The sequence below is a fragment of the Dipteris shenzhenensis genome, chromosome 1 (genome assembly GCF_047967505.1).
Source record: "Dipteris shenzhenensis isolate YYH24624 ecotype China chromosome 1, Dip_SZ_1.0, whole genome shotgun sequence".
In the NCBI taxonomy this organism is placed as follows: Eukaryota; Viridiplantae; Streptophyta; class Polypodiopsida; order Gleicheniales; family Dipteridaceae; genus Dipteris; species Dipteris shenzhenensis.
In genome coordinates, this window is record NC_141596.1 from 28091748 (window position 1) to 28114202 (window position 22455).

The window sequence follows — 22455 nt, forward strand, 5'->3', positions numbered from 1 at the left end:
CATGTGCTGATGAGTTAAGGAATATTTACTGCACAGATATGGAAAAAAATTCAATAAACGATGATAAGCCAATCCTGTTGCTTTATTCTTAAAAGCTTCACCAAAATTAAATCATTCATTGTAGCATTCAAAGCTGACCCTCCATTGTACTCTACTCAAATCTTCATGTGCTGATGAGTTAAGGAATATTTACTGCACAGATATGGAGAAAAATTCAATAAAAGATGATAAGCCAATCCTGTTGCTTTATTCTTAAAAGCTTCACCAAAACTAAATCATTCATTGTAGCATTCAAAGCTGACCCTCCATTGTACTCTGAATGGTATCCCCAAATGGCATTTTTGTCATGTATACAGTATGCTCCTGCCCTCATCAAAGCTTCAATTTGCACAACTAGAGATTCTGTCAGTTCAGCTCTTTAATTACACTAAGAACACAGCTTTACAAGCATTTCAAATGCTGCACATGAGCTTCACAGAAAAAATTCGACCATCTGGGACACAAATCATAATTGGGTCTGCAAAGCAGACACAGCAAAATCCCAAAATGAAAAAAAAAAGAGGTGAACAATTGAATGAACTGCTGGTATGGAGACCATGCATCATACTCCACCAAAATAGTAAACAGATGATAGATTCAACAGAAACTACTTAGATTATCTTTAAATAAATCTGAACAGACCTAACAGGAATCCATGTAATGTGTAACTTCATCACTTGCCCAAATAAAAAGGCCCATTGGCCTGCAGTGGATGCAAGACTTCTCTTCACTGATAGGGATCCAAGAATTTAAGGCACCCTACGCAACTGGTGGTCTGAGCATGTGGTCCTGAGACGTGTCGATTGCAGAAGGTGGCATCCATTGCCACATTCCTATTCCTGGGTAACTAGGCATGGATGTCACCTTGTTGCCAGAAGCTTGATTCTGTACTGCGAAGGCCACCATTGCAGCATGAAGAGTGACAAGGTGCGGCAGACATCCAGTAGGAATTGTCATTGTTTTTATTTGCTCTTCCAACTTATCCTTTTCTGTCTTCAACCTCAACTTCTCATCTCGCAGTTCATTCTTCTCTGCCTGAAATAACAGCAGTAAGAGTTCTCTTGCTTCAAACTTATCCCAGCTAACAAACGTCACTGACAACAGAAATACAACATCAATATCACTTAATCAACAGCGCAGTTGCATTGCACAACATCAAACCTTTAACTCTTTGATAGCCTCGGAAAGTTGTTTGTTTGAGTCCCTCAGTTGTTGAGTTTCAATCTTTAACTGGATCAGTGTATGAAGTGTATCAGAAAGAATGACTGTCTTGTCTGTTTTTGGTGGCCTCCCTGGCTCCAAAATGGTGCTTAAATCCAGAAACCTGGACCATAGGTCTACAAAATCCTTAGTTTTATTTCCAAGGTTGTTTGTTCAATGCCTTGAATCTCCCAATTCACACGCTACATAGTATATATACCTTTGTAAGACCAGAATATATCCAATCTACAAATTTAGATTTTATGTTGTTCTAAAGTCCAAAATTCTACAAAGAAAGTAAAAGAGAACAAAAGAGAAGAAAAATGAGTAGCAAAAAATTTTGAAAAACAAAAGGGAGACGTACTTAGCAAGAAAAGCAACTTATGTCTTCATCAGTGCCCAAGCATAAGCAGCTATACTGGGTTTGTAAAGACCCATGGAGTCTCTTACATAGTATACATTAGAAATGTGTGCATATGCATACATAGTATACATTAGAAATGCATGCAACATGGACAGATGCATGTATGTACTATCAACGAGTGTACCCACGTATGCAGACATCCATATGTACGTATGCATAAATCCATTTGATGTATACACATATATGAATGGCTGAGAGAGAGACAGAGAGAGAAAGAGAGAGAGAGAGAGAGAGACTTGATTAGTAGTCCAAAAGAAACGTACGTGCAATACTGACTTCTTCAAACAATACAAAGCTTTGAACACATTATTTCATTAGGTAAGGTACTTCAACATCCCTGCTCACAATATAATAACGTGTATACTACCTCCAACACTCACCTAAAGACAAAGTCTTGACTTTCTCAGATTAAGCTTCTAAACCCCCCCCAACTGGCATACAATTTGTGTCTTGTATCACCCAATAATTAGGTCAAGCCACCTATTTTGTATGTTTCCTTTGCTATTCATTTATATGGATCAACATGCTGCCTTCCCCGGATCTGATATGGAAATCCATGGCAAAGGCTTGTAACCGAAACTACAATCTAGTCCCATTCACTCTACAACTGCTAGAAAACCCAAACTTCCGATTATGATGAGACCAGCTAAGAATTGAGTGAAACCTTCTGTTCCAAATAAGAGCAAACACATCCTGCAAGACATCTATACCACAGACATCCCTTTATTGAAATCCCCTGATCCACATGAAGAACAAAAAGACACCAACAGACAAGTTTGAGTTCAATGAAGAGACAAAATGGGTGTGTAAATCAAGTCATGATGCACCACAATCACCTGTCGTTCAGACGGTCCCTGCGCATTTTCTCCCGGCATGCTTTATTACCAGCCCTGTCACATGTCTCATACCGCAACCTTCAAAGACATTTAACATTCGGGTCAGAGCCAGAGTTTATCAAACAAACCTTAACAAGAAAATCCATACTTATCTCCAGAACATAATTCGGCCTCTTGTTCTAGACGAATTTAGACAAGAAGATTAATTATTTGAGACCAAAACTTAAACATAGGTGCAATTTCTTTAATTCTTGGCAGAAGGGCTTGCACCAGCCAAAAATATATCAGCAAAACAGCATTCCCACAACTTTCTCCAAGTTCAAATGGAAGAGGCTTGTCTAGAGTGAAACTCACCAAGATCAGCCAGAACGCGTCCTACACCCTAGCCTGACCAGAAAATATGCTTTTTCCAATCACTCTTATCCCCATCCCTCTCTTTGTTTTCTTGTCATGTTCTTTCCCTGTGTTTAACATGACACGAGCAGACATGCATTTTGTATAGCCACCTGCTGTGTATACTGAACCATAATTAAGAGCACAAACAGGTCTGTAGGACTTCTTCAGCAAAGAAAGTGCTTTTGTAGTTCCTTGCTCTAATGAGCATGAACTAGCTGTCTCCACCATTTGTTACAAATGAACCAAACAGATGGTACCCGCAGCGAGACTGATAGATGGCCGAGGAATTCACACAGAAGTGTTTAACGATGGAATCCAAAACTTCTCTATTGTGTGTACTCAGCATGCATGTGTGCAGACCAGTAAATAGACAATGCTACAAGAGAGACATACAACAAACATAAGATATATTTCCATCCATAAAAGGACACAATACAAATTAGTCCACAGTCCCACAAATCGGTGGTCCTCTCTCCTTACCAAAAGTTGTCCTACTACCTCCTTGGCACTCTAGATCCCTGAGCCCGCATGCTCCTTGCCGAGCTTCTATAGACTTTAGTCACCGTGCCTTGATCCCTGCACCTTGCTGCCCTAACTGCCAACCTAGGCGTGCAGCCACTTCCAAGCTATGTCTGAATTTCTTCAGCCTTCTCTTTGTCCTCCTGGATGTAGATCTGCTGCTCTAGTGGATGGATGATGAGCCCTGAGGGCTCTCCTTTTATAGGGGCTGAGAGACCCCCAAATTGGCCGACTTACAGACCTAAATGAACTGACCCAATCCCTGGTCTCCTAAGCCGACCAGCAGGGCTCTCCATTTGAGGCTCTTTGCAGGCCACACCTGGCCACGTGGTAGGCCTAAGCAGACCTGCCCTAACCCTGACCTGTTCCTGGCCTTTTTCCAGGCCCATAGCCTCTCCAAAACAGTTACAAACCCTTCCCTGAACTTCCACCTCTGTTCCAGGCTCTTTTCCAGCCCTGGATCTGGTCCTCTGCTTCCGAACACCCTGTTGGAGACCTCTGTACAGACCCGTACAGTTGCTGACATCAATGCCATGTCATCGCATTGTTTCCAGGCTGTTTTTCCTGCGCAGATCTGCTCCTCCTTGCCTCTGACAGCATGTTGGCCATTCCGTACCAGATCTGCCCTCCAAGAGAGCTTCCATCTTCCAGGTACTCTTTTGGACCTGCTGCCCACATGGCAGCCCATGGCAGCCACATCGCTACTTGGCTCACCCCCCCCATATGGAGGCTTACAGATGGAGAGGTGACCACACAATTTCCAACACTATTATCCATCTATAGACCTAGATGAATCCAAGAACATTCCCAAACTCATCCTCTAAAAACACAACATAGAGCAGTTTCAATCTCACGATAGTCACTCATAAGATTGAAAACCATAACTCCATCACGCATAGCAGGGACTAGCTACTATGACATCCCCACTGACGTCAGCAGCGCCCAACAGTGGGTGTAGACCAGAGTATAAAAATATGCTCTCACACATACAAATCCACACACCCACACAAACTTGAGCATCCATCTGCCCAAAATGATAGGGAGCAACCTCAATATTGTGCAACCATTATGCATAAATGTGGAACATAGCACTGGCTATACAAGATAAGGTGGCATGATAGGAGTATCCTGTAACCAGTTAAGGGATAATGAAACGGCCAGCCACCTAAAAGGATAGGAGCTTACATCAAGGAGGTATTGCCAGATCGCAATAAAGTCTTGCACTGAGAACACACGCTCACAAGCATGCTCAACAATGCAAAACACACGAACTATAGTTGTTGACAGCTACGTTTAAAGCTGCAACGTGTAACTTTTCCATAAACTCACCTTTGTCCTATAGATCCTGTAACTTTTCCATAAACTCACCTTTGTCCTGTAGATCCTATTGGGTCTCCAAAGGATATTTATCATCTCTCTCTCTCTCTCTCTCTCTCTCTCTCTCTCTCTCTCTCTCTCTGATCCTCACTGATCGTCAGACCATAGCCTTCCACTTAGAGCTGCTCATCGCTAGTCGCTATTGATCATTCTTGATCGTCGCTAATGGAAGCGAAAGCTAAGAAATCTTGATTTAGCTGGTGTATAGGGGCAAGGCAGGTACTTCTCACTCAGACTTTCCGCTCAGAACCCATCCAGACTTCCAATCAGAGCCTCTGCTCAAACTTCCGCTCAGACCCTTCGCTTAGACCTTTGCTCAAACCCCAGCAGTAGTCTCCACCCTTCCCACACATCCCTCTGCTCAGCCCCTAGCGGGAGTCTCCTCCCCTCGCAAAGCAATTCCTTGCAGTAGTCCCTCGCTTGATCTCTCCCACCCCGAGTTGGGCTGAACCCCCCAGCCCAACCCCATGGATTAGCTTCAACTAGGGGCTGTGATCAGAACCATGGCCAATATGGAGCAGATATGCCCTCGAAATCTCCTAGAGCTTTGTCTCCAGCAAAGACAACCCTATACTCTGCAGTTGCTGCCTGAACACTCTCTCCAATATGGAGCAGATATGCCCTAAAAATCTCCTAAAGCCTGGTCTCCTGCAAAGACAACCCTATACTCTGCAGTTGCTACCTCAAAACCCTCTCCATACGCAATGACATACCAATGGGGGGCCTTTAACCAGCCTTTAATTGGCCCTCGGGCAGATTTTCTATCTACAGCAAGTAGTTCGAGAGCTAAGGTTATAGATGGCAGCTCTGGCAACCCGAATCCAGGACACTGAAGGCCCAAGAAGCCCAGGAAATGATCGAAGAGGTAGATACAACGGCAAATAAAACTGACATTCAGGCTGAGATTAAGGAGCACCAAGCCACAAGCAGCAATGCACTGAAGATCATGATAGATGGGTGCCTTCCTAAAGGCTGGTTCAACAAGGAGGATACAATACGATGAGACTCTAGAGCACATCAAAGTAGCGACCCCTAGCATTGAATGGCCGGAAGAAGACGAAGATGGGACCAATTCCACAACTAAGATTCTCCACTCTGTGTTAAGCCAGGCAATCTCCAATTCTCCAGGACAAGATAAACAGGTACAAACACCACTGGTGCCTCTCCAAATCCTGTCAAAGAAACCCTGAATCGGAGGCAAAATCCACAACCAAAGAACTGTCAAAAGCCCCGGTTCAGAGGTTAAACAAAATAAAAAATTATTAAAAAAGTTTTTTTTCTGGCCTGACCAGATCTGGCCGACCAGATTGACCTGGTCGGTCAAATTTGACCAGGTCGGTCAACCTGTTGGTTGACCGACTTAAAGCCCCTTCCTATTTAAAAGGGGGGGGGGCTAGGTATTCAAAATATTCTCTCTTCCAGCTCCAGAGGTTCCTGCACACCTTGAGCCACTTCTGCCTCCTGGCTGCCTCCTCTGCTGCCTCAACTTCTGCCTCCTGGCTGCCTCCTCTGCTGCCTCAACTTCTGCCTCCTGGCTGCCTCCTCTGCTGTCCTCCTTTCTGCTCCAGATTTGCCCTCTTTTCTGCCCCAGATCTGCCCCTCCTTTCTGCTCCAGATCTGTCCTCCTTTCTGCTCCAGTTCTGTCCCCCTTTCAGCTCCAGATCTGCCCTCTTTTCTGCTCCAAAACAGCCTTCCTTTCTGCTTCAGTTCTGCCCTCCTTTCTGCATCAGATTTCTGCCCCAGATCTGCCTTCTTTTAGCTTCAGATCTGTCCCAACTTCTGCTCCAAGATCTGCCCTCAACTTCTGCTCCAGATCTACCTCCAACTTCCGCTCCAGATTATGTTCTTTCTATTCCAAATCTGCAGCAACCCCTGCATCAGTTTGCTGTCTCAGATTTGGTTCAGTTCCAACTTGTGGAGCTAGTGCAGAAGTCCACTACAGTTGTCAGGACTGACGTTTGTTTCCTCCAGAGCTTCTCTCATATCTTCACTTGTACTGAGTTCCGTTTGTGATATATATATCTTCTTCAGCCATTGATTGTCTTCAGTATTGTTTTATTTGTCTCCAAGTATTTTCTTTATACTCTGGAGGGCATGCCATAATTACACTTAGCAGGACATACGAATCAAGCTTCTTCGAAGAGACCAAGATATGGACAGCCAAAGAACTCACACAAGCTCAACTGAACCAAAAGACAGCGGAATTAGCCAAGGTCAAGGCTGCTAGGAAGGATGGAAAATGGGTAGTATATCAAGAGGGGGTGGCCCTCATCAAGGAGTTTAAATCCAAAAGACCGTCAGTCTTAAACTGATGTATGAACGTTTATTGTCTTATTTTCAGGTATCTTATAAAATTTTATGCACTCCTTGGCACCTGCCTTGTGCCCTCCCTGAAAGGATGTATTAGCTGCTCTCTCTCTCTCTCTCTCTCCCCCCTTCAGAAAATTTTTCTTCTTCAATTTGCTGATCAAGGCTCTTTCCCTCCTTCTTTCACTTTCCCTCTTAAACATGGGACCCTTCGTACAAATATGTTTGCTTCCTTAGGTCTTAATCTTGAAAGAAAGATTCCCTTTTAACGTCAGGCAGGCATCAATGATTCCTCTACCTGCATCAAGTGACCTGCATACAACCTGACATTTAAGACAGCATCGTGTCCTTCAAGTTGCATCAGCACGGGTATATGAAAGTTGACTGGAGATACCTTTTCTTTGAGGGCGCCTGTGTTTGATCATCTGCATTCTTTCTAGAAAAGCTGTTATCGACGCTGCAGCAGCAAATACCAGTGTCAAGTCATCACTACAAGTGGTAAAGTACCCTCGGTAACTCTATCAATGACCTGATAACGTCACACAATGCTGAAGCCCAGACTTAACCCCCATTTCCTTGCCAAATGAAGTTTGTCCAAACAGACACCGGTTGCAAAATTACGACTCTTAGCCTACAGAAGACAATCTAGCTCTGGCCTGTGGGCGAATTGAGAGAAACAGGGATAATATATATCAAAACCTTGGGTCCGCCTGTTCATTCAACCCGCACCAAAGGAACGGATTGGGCTGCAATGAATCATCCAATAAATTATCATTCAAAAATGTCATCCACTTGCTTTCAGGGGATGCCATCCAGGGGACCAAAAAAAGCCCCTGTTCCGATCAAGTCTTTGTGTGGCGCACTGTATCAGAGGCCATGAAGCTCCTGAGATAGGAACAATTGTAAGAGCGACTGAAGATCTATCGTCGATCAACTACGGTCCAATAGGGGAGGAGAAGATGCTGTTTAAGATTGCAGGAGCGTACACTTTAATAAATCTTAGAATATGTTGATTGGAAGTAATGATGGGTACCTTGTGTGCACGTGGACTGATGTGCACTGCTGTGATAGACCCGCCCTTTCCTAAGCGTCATTGCACATGCGATAAAAAATGCGTGGCCGGTGCGACTCTCAAGCCCCAAAAGATTTTTTTTGTGTGAACTGAAATGGCTATGCATTTATTGACGGACCATCCAACTTTTAGGAGGACATCTCTGTGAGCTCATGGAGCCCTGTGAGTCTCTGTGAGCTGCGGAGTGCTGTAGAGTGCTACAAAAGAGCCACACGGCGAATGAGGATTGGCTCGAGTAATAGTTGCGCACAAATGCTCACATCAGCAACCTCCAGAATGGAGGTGCCAATATGAGCATTAATGGCACTCCAAGTTTACCTCGGGAGACGTGCGAGCCTGAAACCAAAAGGTAAAACTCTTCCACACAAATTCACCACTTAATCAATTGGAGAAGAAGAACACAAATCACACCATGAAAGCGACAGCAGACTAGGTACAATCTCCCCCCCTAGATGAGTGGCTCACACTTCCTCATCTAGAGTATTTATGATATTTCATAAAAGCACCAAGGAGCCAAACTTATCCCTCTCTTCCAAAATGAGGGATTTGCTTTACATAGCCATCTTTGGGCCTAAAATTGAATTATGTCCACTCCAAAATATATTGCTCAAAATTGCAATAATAAAGAAATACAAAATTGGCCCATGGCCATAAATAATGCGTTGTGCGATACCTCGATCAGTACCCTCGCACTAACTCCAATCCTCGCTATGAGTTCCATCACCTGTACTCAAGCCGCCAATTACATTAGTTATTAACAATCGATTGAACGAATCACCGAATCAACCGATCCCAACATAACTGCGCTCAAAGCACAATAATCAAGCACAACACCAACAACACTAGCGACATCAATATTAACATGGAATCACCCACAATACTGACCATCTAGCATGGCAAAAACACAAGCTAGTCAGGCGTCCCCAACTAACCATGCAAAGTATCCACTAGGACCCCCGCCGCGTCCGATGCGCTCCTATGGAGTACTTTGCCATAGTCACACTTGACTAAAATAATAATATCCTAAGCAAGATATAATTTCCGTAATAGAGCCTCCAAAATGAGCCTCCAATCGTGTATTATTTGAGTCTTGTGCACTGAGCCTAACTTTGGTGTTGTGATAGACCTGCCCGTTGCTGCCACATAACATGATTGTACCTAGTTTCTAACCTGGAAGCAGTGACTCGTGTGCATTGCATGTTCTTGTGTCACCACCACATCTTCTCCAGAATTTCTCATAGGCTTCTATCAAGAATTCAAAAGTGGGTGGGAGTGGTAGGTATGGGGTGGGAGCGTGTTGGGCAAGGCTTGTGGGGGGAGGCTAGAGAGGGTGCCATGTGGCAAGGCCTTCACATAATTATCTTTGGTTTTTTTTAACCTCATTTTGGGGAGGTGACACTTGTAGAGAGAGAGCATTGAGTTCTAGAGAGAGAACAACGTTGATTATATATGGTATAGAAATCAAGCTTATAGATAAGGGCCTTTTCCCACCTATTTTTTTGTTATGTTAGTAAACACAACTATTTACATTATTTTAAAGCTACTACTAATAACAACACAATGCCATTCCCATTGGTATCCATTATGTTATGCAAAAAGTTGTCTCTATAAGGAATTTTGGATCTTTTTTTTGCATAAAATGGTATATCTTTACGTTTTGGTGTCCATTCTATTATAATTACAATTGCTTCTTCTTTTCAAGGGCTTTCAAACAAGTACCCATCTTTATAGTTGTTACTTGGTCTCAACCTTCAAAAATACCTAACAACAATCTTAATTAAAGTAACATTCCCACAATGTTAAACCCTTATTTTCTATATTTCAACTTGTTTCCCTTCACAAAACCTCTTTAATATGGGTGCTTAAGATTCCACCATTAAGAGATTTAATATATTTAGACCCCCTTGAATCCCAATGGGAATGCACACTTTCGTTAAAGTCCTTAAACTAGTAGGCCCTGTGTTTTTTTTATGGAATGGAATTTTCATTTCCTTGTGTTATATTGTTAGCTTAGCACCATGGTGAATCCCAAGAAGATGATGTGCTAATACTCATTTAACTAAGTGTCACTCCTTGCTATAATAACTTTAGGGTAGAACACAGTTCAGATTTAGGCAAGTTATGTCATTTTATAGGCAATGGTATGTCCCCATTGGACTTTCTCAAGGCTCTCCATGGCGTAGGAAAAGTCCTTGACATGCAAGATAGGACGTGCGGTATAAAAATTTCAATGATGTATTACAATTGTAAGCTATTTTGCAAGACTATTACCAAAAGTAGTATCAATATCTATTTTACTCGCTTGTTATGTGAAGACAAATGCAAATTGGCAGTTAATGAATTGTCTTGTGGATGACTGATAAGCAAGAAGAAAGAAGACTAAAATACATTGTTGTGGTTGAGTAGCGATGGATCCAAAACTTGATGTGGATTCTTTGATGCTCATTCTATCATGCATGTAGTCAACACGGAGTTGGAGATCCAACATGAGTAAGCCATGGACCTAGGCACTACATAGACCCAAAGGCAAGAAAAGGCCTAAGAGGATTTGGCCAAAGGTGAAGTGTCCCCATGAGTCCTTGCACGGTCATCTAGTGATGTGTTCACTCAAGATTTAAGCTCATCAAATACATGTGAGACCATGAATAACCATTGGGAAAAGGCTCCAAAGGTGCCAAAAAGACCAAACCCCTTCTACCCTCTCGAGAGTAGAACTGGGCCAATGGTCCAGTCGTTGCCCAAGTAGCCCACTATCCTGATCCTCGATCTAGTCACATGCCTCATCAACCCCAAGGTCTCTTGCAGACTTGGGCTAATGAAGGCACCATGTTGTATACTATGCATCAATCGGAGCCGAGGGATTGCTATAGAAACTAAATCCTGAGGGGCATCCCGATCCTAGAAGCTATGTACCAATGACGAGGGTCTGAAACACTGTAGGTTATTGCCCTTTGATGTGCAAGTGAGGATGCCCTTGTATTTGATGTCCACTTAGGAGGCAAGTTATCCAAATTTGCAAATGACATTTTGCTAGAGTTTCCGTTTTAGCTCGTGAGGACCTTAGCTTTGGTGGAACATGGTTCAGACTCACAGTGGTACTTTGATCCTAACCCACTTCTTATTGCCCTAGGTTCATGGAGAGTGTCGCTCTATGGAGGTATCCCCTTGAAATCCTTACAGTGGGACCCTGGGGAGTGGGAGTGGATTGATGAGGAGCATTGAGAGAAAAGCCTCCCCTTCTTTCATTACACTATCATCAGTAATGCTAGGAGATTCTAGCTAAGTTGCTGTAGAGGTTGGAGGCCTTCCAGATATCTCTTGATTTGCAAAGGAATTTATGAAGAGACTTTGGAAAGCCCTTAGGAATAGTAAAATCACTCATTTCTTTTGGCTTTCTATTCATGGAGGGATTGCAATAAACCTGTGGAGATCCAAATTTGGGGCAAATTCTACTTGTCCATCCAGCATTGCTTATGGGATTGTAGACAGGTGAGGGTAGTTTGGAACGGGATTGCTAGGATTTTCAGTACGTTAATACCCTCTCCATTCTTCATGACTTGGGGCTTAGTTGCTTGGCTCACTCTCACAGGGCCTCAAGTGTTCTATGAGAGGCATGACTCTTCATGTGCTTTGTCGATTCGATGACAAATAGTTAGTCATGCTCTTTGGATATTGTTCCTGCCTCAACTTTCAGAGCTGTGCATTCTTTTGTGAATTCTTCCTGAGAGATACTAGCTAGCATTTCAGCATGGCACATTTGGAAAGCCAAATGCACAGAGGTCTCAAATTCTTCCTACTCACACTTTGGCTAGCATTTGGATGGATACTATTCATACTCTGATGGCCATTTGGGGTACCATGCAGAGTTCTTCTGGGGTAGCCAATGCTAGGAGGACTATCTTTCTTAAAGAATGGAGGGGTTCTCCCTTCTCCTCTAAATTTTATTTAGGGTTGGGGTGGCATTTTCAGCCTCCACCATGGCTTTTTTCTCTGTTTGCAAAACCGTGTATGAGTCAATGAGCTGTGAAATACTCTCCCTGCTATGCTTAGATCCATGATGGCATCATGATCTATTTGCAAGACTTTGTATGAGAAAATGAGCTGTGAAATACTCTCCCTGCTATGCTTAGGTCCATGAGTAGTGAAGAAATGTTTATTGACTCTACCGCCCATCTGAGTCCAAATGACCCATGTGCATGAAAGGCATACACATCTCTCAGATCCAACAAAGTTTGTTGATAAGCCCTTGCTATAACAAAGTGCTCCTGTATCCAAGCATCAATAGGTCATTTTTGCTCTTCTCTCTATATACAAGCCAATTGCTAGAGAACACCTATCTCCCTCCTGAGAATCTCATGTCTTCTAGTACTAGCGATCAAATGATAGAACACACTAATGGCAGACAAGGACGTAGCCACATCTGAGGGGGAGGGCACTCCACCTTGCATATGAGATACCCAAATATGCAAAGCTACCTCTATGAGGTTCTCCTTTGCATAAAAGGCATGTAGAATCCAGATACTGGCAGAGAATCCTCCTAAATGAGGCTCCAAAATCATCAAGATGACAAGAAAGTGATCTGTAGGTGGAAATCCATGAGAAATGCATACCTATCCACCACTATTTAGAGCTCAATCATCAACATAAAACCTATCAATCTGGGTGGGCATCTGTGGCCTCCTGTTTGATAACAAAAGTAGGAGTGACTATGACTAAATGTGAACGGCAACATCAATCTAACCTCTACCACCACTGAACTGGAAAAGGAAGGCATCCCAAGGTACTCTCTCCAACGACTCGATGCCACCATGCATATCCCCTTTCTTATTAGAAGGCAACTCCACCATGTTAAAGTCACCTCCAAGAATCTGCAATGGGGGCCCACCAATCCTTCCAAAGGGGACACGATCCCCTCTATTTTTGGGGGTGTGAAGGTTGAGAAGTACAACCTTACATCCCCCAATGAAAATCAATATCCTTTGAGATCTATAGAGAGAGATGAGGCCCTGACCAACAACCGTGGGAAAAATAGAATCCAAAACGGAAATGCGTGTACCTCCCCTAGTGCCTAAAGGAGGTGACTAGAAAGTGTGACCTGAAATCAATTTACGTAACTTTACGCAATCTCTAGCATCCATTTTGTGCTCCTGAACAAAAAAAACATCAATGGAACCACCAGTGACACCTAGATGAAGTTGATTCCAAATCACTTGCTTGCAATAGTGATGTGGCCCTATATCAATCCTCACCGGCATGGGGAATAGCATGGAACACTTGACCTGACCTAGTGGCAGAAACAAACCCCTTAATGGGGAAGACCTCTTGCTTGAATGGTGAGGGAGGGAACTAAGTGGAGAAAAATCAATGGGTGAAAGAACTCATCCACCTGAGCATGAGGCAACTCGGTCAAACTGAATACCAATCAATGGCTTGCCAAAGGTAGAAGACACAAAATCTTCCTTAAGAAAGTTTGAGAGATTAGCCAGGACCAAAAAGGAGTTCCTATGAATCAAGCCTGGCAAAGGGGTACATAGAATCCATGTAGATGAAGCTGGAGAGGTGGACGGTACTACCCCTTTCTACCATCTATGAGGGGGAAGTAGATGAAACATGGGGTTGCTCGGAGGTGCCATGACTCTAAAAACCTACAGTGGCTCCTGTGAATCATCAACAAGAACCTCAAGGTGAGGAGCTTCCATTTTGGTCAAGAGAGGGGACTAAAATGGGAGAAGCCTCTTGAACTGCACAAGAAGACGCAAGGATCATCAACGATGACCCTAACTCCAACTACCCGGCTTGACTGGATTGCCTTTGCTCTATAGAAGAAGGGAAACCCAAGGAAGGGACAATTCCGAATCGCTCTCCAATCAATGGAAGTAGGCAATGATAAACCTGAGGAAGTCCGAGGAACTTGATGAAGAGGAGGTGCTATCCAATGTGAAAAAAGCCCAAAAAATCTTCCTATAGCCTAATTATAGAGGGTGGCTTTGAGCAAAAGTGCTCACAGCCTCTGACGAATCAAAAACTACTTAGAAAAAATCTCGTCCCAACAAGCAACATCTTTAAGGGGTGCTGAGAGGGGAGGGGGCTGAGGGCTAGGCTAAGAGGAAAGCTACGGTAGGGGGCAATAGGGAAAGAGGTAGGGAGGAGGAACATCTCTTCAATTAAGTAATTTTTTCTCAAACTCTGGATGCCATATGAGTAGCTACCGCTCTCGTACTCCTCTTGGGCAATTATATAAACATTGCCAAACCCCATGGAGGCTCCTCATCAAAGCGGAGCCCTTTTGTGTGAGGGGAGCCTCTAAAAAAATTCCACCTATGGGATTGTTGCCAATGACATCTTATATAGGGGGTGTTCCTGAGAAGACCACAATGAGGTAAGAGCTTCAGCCTACAGTGAGTCTATGTAGCACCAACTCCCCAAAGGGCTTACTCTGCATTTCGAGATCAATGATGCCAAGCCCTCCTTGTGCCTAGGGCAAGATCACCATTTGCTAGACAATCCATGTTGGGGTAAAGGCCAATGGCCTAGTATATACCCCTTTGTACCATACATACATAATAAGAGCTTACCTTGATCTGGGTGAGTTAGCAGCCACAATTTCGATGTTCTCCCTTTCTTTGTTGCTCTCTAATAAGACCTCCTCTCCATCAACTAGTATCAGAGCTTGGTTGAGCGAAGCCAACAAGGAGATTCTAGCATTGCGGTGTTGCTGTGCCAAGAGCCCGAACTTGTTACGTGGAGTCTCCTACTACCCGTGGGCTGCCCCTGGGAGCTATATTTTGACATATACTAGCTCGTTTTTAATGTTTCAGCCATATGTATCAGGTTGCCTCGATTGTTCCAGCAATCTATTGCCTTGTTTGAGTAGGGGAGAAGGAATATTATCCATCTATGGTCAAAAACGACCTGCTGCTCTGCAATTTCAGCCATTGAAAGTTGCTTTTTTGGGGCCCGAAAGCAAAAACATCTTTTGCCTGAAGAGAAATCTACAGTCAATATAGAGGAAGTGAATGCCATAAGTAACAATAGTGATGAGGGTGACATTCTTTATGCCTCTATGTTTGAGCATGCTTTTCTTGTAACTAGTGATGATGCATTGTCACAGAATTGGATACTAGACTCAGGAGCATCTTTCCATGTCACTCCACATAGGGAGTGGTTTACCATTTATGATGCAGGAAGGAAAGGAACCGTGAGACTTGGAAATGATTATCCATGTGACATTGTTGGAGTGGGAGATATCCAATTGTCTCTTCCTAATGGTTCTACATTTATACTCAAGAATGTTAGGCATGTTCCAAATCTGAAAAGGAGCTTGATAAGTACGGGACAGCTTGATGATGATGGCTATCATGTGGTTTTTGGCAATAATACATGGAAAGTTAGCAATGTGACCGAGCAGCCATCCGTCTCTTTGTGGCATCATCAACTGCCATGTATGCAGCACACTTCCGGGGATGTGATCTATCGATGGCAACTGGAGGAGATTTGAGCGGCTACATGTGACTATGGAGTTTAGGATGATTCAGAGTAAGCCCTCAGTTCCACATGAGAAAGTACATGCAGAGTTCGCCATGACACCACTACAGATTGATGCCATCTTCCAGACAATGACATTCATTCATATAGTCTGGGAATTACCCCTTTGGAGACTACCGAGGTCGGCCCTGGAGTCTCATCCAGATGACTAGCTGAAAGCGGAGTGGACACATGGTATGCACGCATATCCACATGGTTTGCCAGCCATGGGTTTTAGATGGACAGGCTTCCCTCCTTCCAGTTCAGCATGGATGCACCTCGTGAGTCGATCCCACGAGATGAGATTAATCGTGCTTGCGCACTGATAATGGAGGAGAGTATACCTCTCATGCATTTAAGAATTTTTGTGAGCTACGTGACTCCTGAGAATCCTTCTCAGAATGGGGTTGCTAAGAAGATGAATAGAACCATTCAAGAAAGGAATATAAGCATGCTTTCTAATGCCGGTCTACCTCATGGCTTTTGGGCTGAGTCTATCAAGACAGCAGTACATCTTATCGATAGATCGCCTAGCAAGGTACTAGATGGGAAAGTGCTAGAAGAGGTTTGGTCAGGCAAGCCACCATCTTATGGGCATCTTCATGTCTTTGGCTGTGAAGCTCATGTTCATATCCCTAAGGAAAAATGCAACAAGCTTCATCCAAAGTCAAGGAAGTGCATTTTTCTTGGATATGGTGATTCAGGTGAGATGGGATACCGATTGTGGGATCCAGAGGCCAGGAAGATAGTACACAGCCATGATATTATCTTTAATGAGGACAAGATGCACAAGAAGCCAAAAAAGACTGTTGAGATACATAGAGTGGTGTTTCAAGAGGATGTTTCAAGAGGATGGACAACCACCATATGAGAGGCATGCACAACCTGTTCCACATGATGTAGGGCATGGACAACCCATAGATTGTGAGGTGGAGAGCCACATCTAGGTGGACAACCTCAGGTTATGCAGGAAAATCAGTTGGGACAGCAAGATGCTCATGGTGAGCAAGTGTTGAGACGTTCCACTACAAAGGGAGGAGGGTGCGAGATCGAAGGGAGAGGACCCTGCCAAGCATAACGCTTCCCCGTCAGCGCCGTTGAAAACGGTGGGTCCCTCCATCGCATCGGGCAACCATACGTGGAGTGGGGATTGCGTAAACTTAGATACCAGACCCAAAAATGGTGGAGAAGCACATGTATTAGCAAGGGAAGAGCCGGTGCTGTTGCTATCAATCAACTCACTAGAATCTCACGACCTCCACAGAGATATGCTCCATCTCTAGATTATGTCATGTTGACAGATTGTGGTGAGCCTTCATGCTTTGAGGATGCTATGTCTAGGAATGAAAAGCATAAGTGGGAGAAGGCTATGCAGTCAGAGATGGATTCTTTGACGAAGAATGCTACTTGGGATTTGGTTTATTTGCCCAAAGGAAAGCATGCATTGCCATGCAAATGGGTTTACAAGTTGAAGATGTCTCCAGCAGATGCATTGCCTAAGTATAAGGCAAGGTTGGTAGCCAAGGGTTTTAAGCAAGAGAAGGGTATCGACTTTGATGAGATCTTTTCCCTAGTGGTGAAGATGACTACCCTTCGTACAGTGCTTGCATTAGTTGCCAAAGAGGACATGGAGCTTGTCCAAATGGATGTAAAAACAGCTTTTCTACATGGAGATCTTCATGAGAACATCTATATGCACCAGCTAGAGGGGTTTGTTGTGCAAGGCAAAGAATGGATGGTATGCAAGCTTCAGAAAAGCCTTTATGGGTTAAAGCAGGCTCCTAGGGAGTGGTACCATAAGTTTGATGCATCTATGTGATCCCAAGGGTACACACGAAGTGAGATAGGTCATTGCCTCTACACAAAGAAGGCATCAAAAGGTAGCCTTCTTATTTTGATTTTATATGTTGATGACATGCTTATTGCTGGGAAATCTACTTTGGATGTGGATGCCTTGAAGAAAAGGTTGCATGAGACCTTTAACATGAAAGATTTGGGTGATGCTAGTCACATACTTGGCATGAGAATTGTTCGGGATAGGAACAAGAAACTCCTTCATTTGTCACAGAAAGAGTACATTAGCAAGGTACTTGAGTGTTTCAAGGGGAAGTCCATAAGTACTCTGTTACCTCCATATGTGAAACTCAGAGCGACAGCCCTAAGTCAGATGAGGAGCGGGTTGAAATGGCAAAGATACCTTATGCATTCGCAGCAGGAAGCTTGATGTATGCCATGGTTGCTACACATCCAGATATTGCTTTTGCAGTGGGAGCTATTAGCAGGTATATGGCAAATCCTGGCAAGAAGCGTTGGGAGGCAGTGAAAGATATCATGAGATACTTGAATGATGGTACAAAGAACATGTGCATTTTCTTTGGGAGGAAGGACACATCTGTTGTTGGATATGTAGATGCTGATTTTGCAGGGAATGTAGACACCAGGAGGTCTACTACAGGATATCTATTCTCATTCACTGGAGGTGCAGTTTCATGGGTCTCTCGTTTGCAGCCATGTACAGCTTTGTCTACCATTGAGGTAGAGTATGTTGCAGCCACTGAGGCATGCAAGGAAGCTATATGGCTTACTCGTCTAGTGGGAGACTTGAGCATTGCAAGAGAAGTTCCAGTTTTGCACTGTGACAGTCAAAGTGCCATCCAGTTGGCACGGAATCCTATCTTCCATGCGAAGACAAAGCATATTGATGTGAGGTATCACTTCATCAAAGAGGTGATTGAAGACAAGCGCATCCAGCTTGTCAAGGTTCACACAGATGAGAACCCTGCAAATCTTCTTACAAAGAGTCTTTCCTCAAAGTGGTTTCCACATTGCAAAGTATTGATGGGTGTCGGATGACATTAGGATGCCCATCTTCTCCCTTGAAGGCACATTGGCCTTTACGTGGGAGGTTATTGGGGTAAAGGCCAATGGCCTAGTATATACCCCTTTGTACCATACATACATAATAAGAGCTTACCTTGATCTCGGTGAGTTAGCACCCACAATTTCGGTGTTCTCCCTTTCTTTGTTGCTCTCCGATAAGACCTCCTCTCCATCAATCCACAACCTTGGCTTCTGTGTTCCTCAAATTATACCAACCCACCCATAAGAAATTGTACAGTCGGTGCCGTCTGCAAACACTGAGTCCAGTAACTTCCCCTATGGATGAATTGGGAGCCGCATCATAGTGAGGATTGCTGCCTGAGAGTGCATAAAGTAATGCAAAGCCTCTACCACAAAGAGGAAGAGAAAGGGAGAGAGGGGCAACCTTGATGAAGTGAGCAAGAAAGAGTAAAGACCTCTCCTATGTGACCATCAATAAGCATCTAATAGAGACTCCCTGTATACATGGTCGAAATCCCCTGAATCCATATGTCTGAAAAGCCGGACCTTTGCATGGTGTCCTCTAGAAAAGACCAATCCACCCTATCATAAGCCTTCTCAAAATACAAAAGAATGATCATGATAGGTTGAGACTCCTCTCGAGCCCCAACCAAATGCCTCTCAAAAGGTCAAGACATTGTGCAAAATACTAGGTTCCTGAACAAAACTTATCTACTAATATCCCCATAAGGCGGGGCCACACCTCAAGACCTTGGCTAAGATCTTGTAAGCAGTGCCCAAAGTAATCAGTCTACATTGGTGAATGTTTGATCTATCGGTCCCCTTCAAGATTAAACAAATTGAACATTAACTCAAGGACTATAAAAGAGAGCCCAAGTCAAAAATATCTTGAAAATCCAATCAAAGGGGGTGGTGAATGTTCTCTAATAAACACCTAAAAATGTCAGTGTCGTTCCATCCTTCCTAGAGGGAACTTTTGAGGAGGGAGGGCCTCCAAAAGCTCCTCATCGGTGAAAGGTGTCTCCACCTACCTACTCATACTCAAAGAGATTACTGTCCGGATATGAGCCGAAATTGCATCCCGGGCTATAAGGACCTAAGGACCTACGGGTACTCCTCCTCAGACTAGAAGACCTACTAATAGAAGTTTATTTATGGTCATCTCTAGGATCTCCTATGGTTCCGAGTGAGTGCGACTATCCACTCGCATCTCATAGCTATTGCAGCTACACCCTTGCCAAATGGGGGCTTGTGGTATGAAAAAAATTGCATGGTCATACTATCTTCTTGCTATCACGACCCTGTGTGAGAAGAAGGGCAGCAGCATCTTCTCTGCCTCCAAAAACATGTCTTCTTCAAAACCCAATTGGTTTTTCTTTAGTTTCTCTTCATTCCCTTGACTAGTTGCCCTAAAAATTCACTAGTAGGTAGCCCATAGGCTCGCCTAAGTGCACCTCATACCGTTTTTGAAATGGTGGCTCCAACAAGTTGTATCATCAGAAATGGCGTGGGATAGGGCGAGTGTAACCACGGGCTGTAGAGGCCATAATCCTTCAATTCCTCTCAAGTGGAAGTGTGCCTTAACTAGGGGAATCTACACCTGAAAGGGCTGGAGCAATGGTTCAGAGATGAAAGAGAACAAGCACTTGGAAATTTCCTGGGAAGAAGAGGAAGAAAAGCTTCAAAAACTTCATGGTGAAGAAGATGATGACATGGCACTCAAGGAGGTCTCAAGGAGAGTGAACCAAGGCTCTGATAACACATGTTGGAGTTGCAAGAAGGATTGAGCAAGTGAAGCAAAAGAGAGAGAGATTATTCAAGAGAGACAGGCCCAATATATAGGCTCCAGTTATATCCAATAGTGACATCGCATGTGAGCTCAGTAGAGCATCTAGATCCACAAATCTCTCAATCAGTTCCATGATTCTCTCAATCACACACCACACACCTAGATTCACTCAATCACACCTACTGACACATATCCAGACACACCATGTGTTCACGCACTCACAACCTTAGACCTTAGGACTCTAGATCCCATTACATCAATTTGTCCTTCACGTTTTAATGCCTCTAGCCAGGAGACCTTAGCGGGCCTTGGCTTAGTAAAGCAGGAATCCCAGATATTTGTAATACTTTCCTAAATACTTTTAAGGCATAAAAGTTTAGGATCAGCTTTAAACCATGAAGAGGAACGTCTCCCCATCCCAAAGTTTCATTATAGGGAGACAGGCTTATGGTCCGAAAGGAACAAGCCTAGATGAGTCCGTTTAGTAATAGCGGGCACCTCACTCAACAAATCCTAATATAAGTAGATTCTGTCTAGTCTTCCTTCTCTTCTATTGAGGCCTGTTTGACTATTGCACCACGTGAAAATGCCCTCTTTGCCCATGTCAACCAAATGCAATTTCTCTTTCAAGTTTTCCCAGACATCTCTTTCTAAACTTTTAACAACACAACTAACCCTTTTTCCATCCATTTGTCCTTGACTGTTTTCACCATGTTGAAATCTCCAAGGAGGAAGCCTCTTTCCCCTACAACATCTAGAGATTCCCAAGTGCTCTTTCTTTCATGATAACTAATAGAGGCATAGATGGAGGTAACCAAAAAATGTTTTCCTTTAAACATAATAGATGAAGAGACCCATCTACCTTGAATATCCACCTGCTTACTAAGGATACATCCCGGGAAAGAACTCCTACAACAGTCCCTCCTTTTCCATCCTCATGGTTAGTGACAAACCAAGTTCTTCTTTTGTCTATTTTTTTCAGTCTTTCCTGAAGAGTGAGGCCAGACACTTTTACCTCATGAAGTGCTAGGAACATTAGTAAAAGAGAATTGACTCTCAGCCAGAAAGCAAGCTCCTCACTTCTACTAGGGTCAGTTAGACCCCTAACATTGTAGGTGAGGGGAGAGACTATTTACTTACCATTCTTCTTAGATCCCTTTTTAGCCTTGGGATTTAGGCTATCACATTGAGGACTTCCTATTTAAGATTGTCTTCTTTTGTTTTGCACAACCATAAAAGCAATGTTCTGAGAAGGAGTTTCCTTGACCTCTTGGGTTGCCTTGGGGAGCTCCTCTTTAGATTCAGTACCTTCCATATTTTCTGAACTTCTAGAAATATCCTCTTCAAAATCCTTTGCCCAGCCAGGGTCAAATTCATTGTCTTGCATCTTGTCCTGATTTTCTCTTATCCACTCTTTGGTCTCATTTTTAGCTAGAGCTTCAAAAGAGTTCTTAGTGAGAGGAGTTAGAGGGGACTTACTCAGCACTTTGGTTGGAGGAGTAACTTTGGGATTGGAGGGAGATCCCTCACCTAGAGGAGTCTTTTCAGAACTAAAAACAAGAGCCTTAGGTACCCATTTTTTAGTTGGTGGAATAAGAGGCTTGGGAGTGGGAAGGGTCTGCGGTTTGGTCTTACCCTTCTTCTAGGGACAATTTTTCACTGAATGATTTGCGAGTCCACAAAGAAAGCAGGAGTTAGGGAGGTTTTTGTACATCAACTGCTGCTGATCTCTAGAGACACTCCCATTCATATTTAGGATCACTAAAGAGTTAGGCATTTCCTCAGCAATGTCCATCTGAATGTAGATCTGGGGGTTTCCCCTTGGGTTGATAAAGTTTTTCACTTGTACATCTAGTACCTTACAGAGAGCTGGAAGTTGATTGCAGAGGGACAAAGGAAGATCAGGTAATTCAACACAAATGGGTATTTTGGTGGATCTTTGTTTGTTTGGAGAAAATCATGCATTGACCAAGAGAGATACAATGGCTGATCCAAAGACCGTGTTGTAGTGCCCTTGTTGGCATATCAACCCGTTCAAACAAGAAGACAATGTAACTCTTCCTAAAAAATCAGATGTTTGTTCCAGCCAATCCTTTCCTCAACTAGTTTTCACGTATCCATGATACAATAA

General features: G+C 43.5%; 1 protein-coding gene across 3 annotated transcripts; it reads right to left on the minus strand.

Moving 5' to 3' along the window:
* Nucleotides 1-265: 265 nt before the first annotated feature.
* On the minus strand, nt 266-8482 carry LOC147905649 (transcription factor ILR3-like). 3 transcript variants are annotated; one of them, XM_087373809.1, is made up of 6 exons: nt 8289-8482; nt 7798-7983; nt 7493-7555; nt 2500-2577; nt 1201-1363; nt 266-1074 (listed from the first exon to the last, which is right to left on the minus strand). In XM_087373809.1, the coding sequence occupies exons 2-6, from the start codon at nt 7908-7910 to the stop codon at nt 799-801; spliced, it is 693 nt and encodes a 230-aa protein (XP_087229935.1). In that variant the 5' UTR covers nt 7911-7983; nt 8289-8482; the 3' UTR covers nt 266-798. The 3 variants fall into 3 exon arrangements, with proteins under 3 accessions (XP_087229935.1, XP_087229927.1, XP_087229921.1); XM_087373801.1 differs by having other exon boundaries at nt 7798-7960; nt 8132-8482; XM_087373795.1 differs by having other exon boundaries at nt 8132-8482.
* Between the last annotated feature and the right edge of the window lie 13973 nt (nt 8483-22455).